General features: G+C 60.6%; 1 protein-coding gene across 4 annotated transcripts in view; it reads right to left on the reverse strand.

Moving 5' to 3' along the window:
* Positions 1 to 402: 402 nt before the first annotated feature.
* Positions 403 to 4,837, reverse strand: part of SCRIB (scribbled planar cell polarity protein) — a 157,891-nt gene continuing 153,456 nt past the window's right edge. For all 4 annotated transcript variants that reach the window (XM_019528277.1, XM_019528278.1, XM_019528276.1 and 1 more), the window contains one exon: positions 403 to 1,114. In XM_019528277.1, coding sequence (XP_019383822.1) covers positions 954 to 1,114 — 161 coding nt within the window. In that variant the 3' untranslated portion in view covers positions 403 to 953. The remainder of the gene's footprint in view (positions 1,115 to 4,837) is intronic.

Raw genomic sequence — 4,837 nt, forward strand, 5'->3', positions numbered from 1 at the left:
TGCCTACCTAGCCCCCCCCCAGCCCCTCCGCCCCGCCCCAAACCTCATCTTCTGCTGGTCCTTTTACACCTCATATCTGTCACAGCCTAGCCCCCCACTACTCTGCCTTACTGCTGCCACATGCACACACTATCCCCTCGCTACGGCTGCTCACGGCCTCTCTACAGCTCAGTCACACACGCCACACACACTGGACAAAGCCCAGAGGCACACAGGTTTGCACAGGAGGGTGCATGCCCGTGTTGCACCGGACATGGTGCTGGCGCCCAGAATGGCACAGGCTGAAGGGCGTGCAAGGACCAGGTCACTGCGCTCATAGAGGCAAGTGACACGGAGCACTGCATCCCCATGAGGGCAGAGGCACCCACACATCCCACAAACACACTCCGTCTCCGCCCTCCCCCCCCTTGGGCGCACAGGTTCTGAGGGCAGCGCTTCACTCGGTGCTGTCGGCCGTGCCGAGCTCTCTCAGGCCCAGTGACAGGCCCCGTTGGGGGAGGGCGGGGAGACAAGAGTTTTTTTGCCAACTAAGCAAAACTTAACAGGAGCAAAGGCTGGTGCTGCCTGCTGCTTCGTCTCCCAACGCAAGCCCTGGATTCACGGTTAAAACATCCTCAGGGGAGAATAGCTATTGCCCCTCCCCAAACCACCCCACACACAACCCCCCCCACACTGCACAGTGGTAGCTAACACTGCCACTGCCTTCTGCCCTGTCTGTGCCACTCGCCTCCAGCGCTGTCTTTGTTCAGCCCGTGCCCCAGCGTGCTGCGGGCCGAGAGCAAAGGGACGTTCACAGCCTCCAAGGAAGTCAGTTAACCACGCTGCTGCCGGGCTCCTGGGTCCCGTCCCACGTCAGGGGCAGCTGTGGGGCCTAGGCCAGCACTGTCGGCAGAGCCCAGGAAGGTCGCGAGCCCGGTGCCGGTCTGTCCCATTGCTCACGGGCGCCAGATGCTTTATGTGGGGACGGCAGCCTCCAGGCTGCGCCGGCCGTGCCGTAGTTTGCGCTTGCTGCTGTACAGAGCCACATCTTCGAGTGCGGAGGCGTTGGGTGCTGATGGATCACGCGTTACTAACAATTCCTCTTCCTCTGGCTGCCCGTCCTGCTCCTGGGGGACTGAGCAGAGACAGGGAGATGAGGCACAGGACAGACCGGCGTCCCCAAGTCCAGCTGCCCTTGCTGACCCCCCACCCCATGCCAGGCCTCATGGCAGGCTGGGCTTCAGCGGCTACCAGCTGCCACGGAGGCTCTGGCTACAGGCTTGCTTCAGCCAGAGGTGGCAGCCACTGGGCACTCCAGAAAGGGGCTTGGGCAGAGCCAAGACACGGGTTTGGGTGGCACAGCATCGTCCGCTGCAGTCACAGCCACCTGGCCACATGCATGGGACTTGCCTCACACCTGCCCACATGCTGTGCCCTGCACGCTCTGCCCCATGCATTGTGCACTTGGTCAATGCAAGCTGGAGGAGCTCCAGCAAATGGGCTGAACACAGCCAGGACACGGGCTGGGAGAGGCTGAGTTTGGCCCCGGGCCTATGCCATCCTGACCCCCTAGCCCAAGGGCAAAGGGCAGGATGCGCTGCACCAGGCACCTTGTGACAAAGGGCAGAGGCAGCCCCTGCCTGAAGCCCAGGCTCAGCCCTGCAGCCCCTGAGTGGGGCCTGGCCAGAGCCACCAGTCCCAAATGCCCGGCTGAGGGGCCCCAGTTAAGAGGGCTGCTGTAGCCTCAGGGGTGGGCTCCCAGACAGGGGCAGGGCTAACCGAGTCCAGGTGTTAGACAGATGTGCGCATGCACACGTGTTACATGCATGTGTTAGTGGCAGCGAGAGCAAAACTGGCCTTGCAGGTGGCACAGGGGAGGGGCAAGGTTGGTGCTGCAGCTGCTCAGGGCCTGTGGGAGATGGTCCCATTCCCCAGAGGACGTCTGGGTTCCTGGACAGACCAGCAGCCGCCCCTGTCCTCTGCCCTGTCCAGGCTCTTGCCCCAAAGTCCTGCTGCTATGAACACAGCCCCCAAGAGGCTCCGGCTCCCATCCCAACCACCAAGCTCAACCGGGAAGTGGTGCCCGCCCCTGCCTGTGGCAGTGTTGGTCCTACTGTGTGTCTCACGCACAGTAGGACCAACTGCATGTGAGGGAGCAGGGTGTTACTGCATGTGTGGGAGCAGGGAGTCCTGCTCCTGGCCCAGCTCAGAGCTGAACTCAGTGGGGCCCATCCTTTCCTGCAGCACCAGGTCCCAATGTAATGCAGTGTTGTTCCCATGAGGAACTGGGCAAGGACTGGACTCAGGTTACTGCGTGACCCACCACACAGCCATGGCAAAGCTCATTCTTGCAGAGAGAGAGAGAGAGAGAGAGAGAGAGAGAGAGAGCGAGAGCGAGAGAGTGTGTGTGTGTGTGTGTGTGTGTGTGTGTGTGTGTGTGTGTGTGTGTGTCTTGGGGGGGACGGACACATGGATGACTGCCACCAGCGCCGGGTGGCTACACCGCTTGCCCATACGCTCACAGCCACTGGAAAAGGGGCTGTTGCTAAGGGTGGCTCTGAGACTGGTGCAGCCTCCACAGGACGGCCAGGATGGCCCAGGCACAAATGGTGATACGACTAGCGAAGAATGTAGGAAGCATTTTCTAAGTAGGCTGAGAGAGGCAAGCCAGGGAGCTTGCAGGTCTCTCCTGAACAGGGGACAGGAAGCAAGACCTCCAGAGAAGGCTGATGGATTCAGAGGCACATCACAGCTCAGGCTGACACCCGATGATGAGCACAGGCAGCAGCAAGACCAGGGGAGGAGAGACAGCCTCAAGCAGGGCATTGGGCATTGTTCTCCCCACCTGGCGCCCTGCGAGGACTCTCGGTTGCAGACAGAACTAGGCCCTTTCAGGGACAAGGGGAAGGGACACAGGGTCTCGAGAGGCTGGGAGGGAGACCCTGCTGTTCCCTAATAAGGCTGGAGTGGTGGTGGTGGGGGCTAGGGGCCCTGGGAGAAGTTTGCCATGGAGTGGTGTAAGGGGAGGTGGCGTAGAGCAGCATTTCTCAACCCATGGGTTGTGACCCAAAAACGGGGTCACAAGAATATACAAAAGGGTTGCAAACAAACTTTTAAAATGGATTCTCCTTTAAAGGAGAAAAATGTGGGAAATGGTGGCTTTTTCCTTGCAGGCTGGCAGAGCTCTAGCCTAGGAGGGGCTGCTTGGGGCCCCTCTGTCCACCTTCCCCACTGCACACCCCACCACCCCATACGCTGGGGGCAGTGGGTTGGGAGTGGGGGGCACTGGGTCGGGACTGGCTATTGATGTTTACAAATGGGTCCTGGAACAAAAAATGTTGAGAACCACTGGTATAGGGGGATCTTCTGTACTAGGAGTAGGCGGCAATAAAGAGCTCAGCAAGGGGCCAGGGACGGGGGGGGGGGGGGCAGTTTGTGGCCTACAGGCAAGGTAGAGCTCCCCTGGAGCATAAGTGCTTGGACCCAGATCTCAGTCTGTGACAACAGCAGGGACTGAGGCACCCAAGATGCCAAAGCTGGAGTCATACTGAGGCCACAACATGTGCAACGAGCTTGCACAAGCCCCTAAGCACTAGTGCACTGCCAGGTCAGTGTGGGCATCCACAGCATTCCCTGCCAGGGGGGCTCGAGTCTCCCTGGACATGGGTAGCTACAGTGCTTAGCTCAGCCAGGCCCAGGTGATGGAAACAGAAGACATGGCCTGTGGCTCCTCTTTGGCTTCTTCTGTCTGCATGGTGCTGGGAGCAAGCTCTGTGGGGGTATGCAGCACAGTGCCGAGTGCCCAGCTGCACCCAGCTGGTCTGAAGGGGCAGCTGGTCAGTGCTGGGGCTGGGGGCCCTGCCTCACTGTTGGTCTCAGGAAGCGCGTCCCTGTGCACCGAGCAGACAGCACGCAGAGACAACCCTGCTCCAAGCCAACAGCCTGCCCTCAGGGCCCTGCCTCCTCTTGCACTGGGCCTCTCTGGAGCAACACGTGCTGGAAGAAAACAGCCACAAGCTGTAGCGCTCCCCAAGCTGGTGCCCTGTCCCCTTCCCTGTCCAAAGAACAAGCCCAACACGGGGGCCCAGGGCTGCTGGCACAAGGAACTGGGACAAGAGAGGAGAGAAGCTGCTTCTTGTGAAGCTGAAGAGAAGCAATGACAAACAGGCTACTGGGAGCAGGAGATGCCCCGGGGATGGGCGGGGAGCAAGGGGAGACAGCAGAGGCTCACTACTGAGTGCCAGGCAGGACACGAGGCGCTCCGGACCTCCTGCCTTTGTGCCTGGGGCAAATGCGCAGGCGCAGCCCCACAAGCAGTGAGTCACGGGCTGTGATGCGGGCGCAGAGCACACGTGTACCTGAGTGGGAACCACCCAGACAGAAGAGAACAACGCCCTAGGGTGCCCCCGGGCAGCATGAGGGCAGTACGACCTGCGTCACTGGATGGACTGCTGCTCTGGGGTTGCATCTGGTCTGGTCATCTAGTCCAGAGCAAGGGCTGGGCACGGAGCCTCTGCCCAGCCCTGAGGAGGTGACCCCTGCAACTGGCCCCAGGAATGAATCAGACTCAAAACAGCTGGGCTGGCAGGGTCCTCCAGAGGCTGCGTCTAGTCCAGCCCCTTCCCCAGGCAGGATCACCCCCTCCAAACCATCCCAGACTTGTCCTTGTCTGGCCTGTTCCTTAACCTGAAGTCGACCAGGCTGCTGCACGGCTCCAAGGCATTTTGCTCAGTCATGGGGAGCCCCTGAACCTGCCTCTGGTAAAGCAGGAGGATGAGGACTGCCAGTTTCCCACCAGGGCAAGGGGTGTTAAAAATGCACTGCCATGCCCCCACTGCAGAGGAAGGCAAAACCCCCC

The sequence above is a fragment of the Gavialis gangeticus genome, unplaced genomic scaffold (genome assembly GCF_001723915.1).
Source record: "Gavialis gangeticus isolate Ggan-Ray unplaced genomic scaffold, GavGan_comp1, whole genome shotgun sequence".
In the NCBI taxonomy this organism is placed as follows: Eukaryota; Metazoa; Chordata; order Crocodylia; family Gavialidae; genus Gavialis; species Gavialis gangeticus.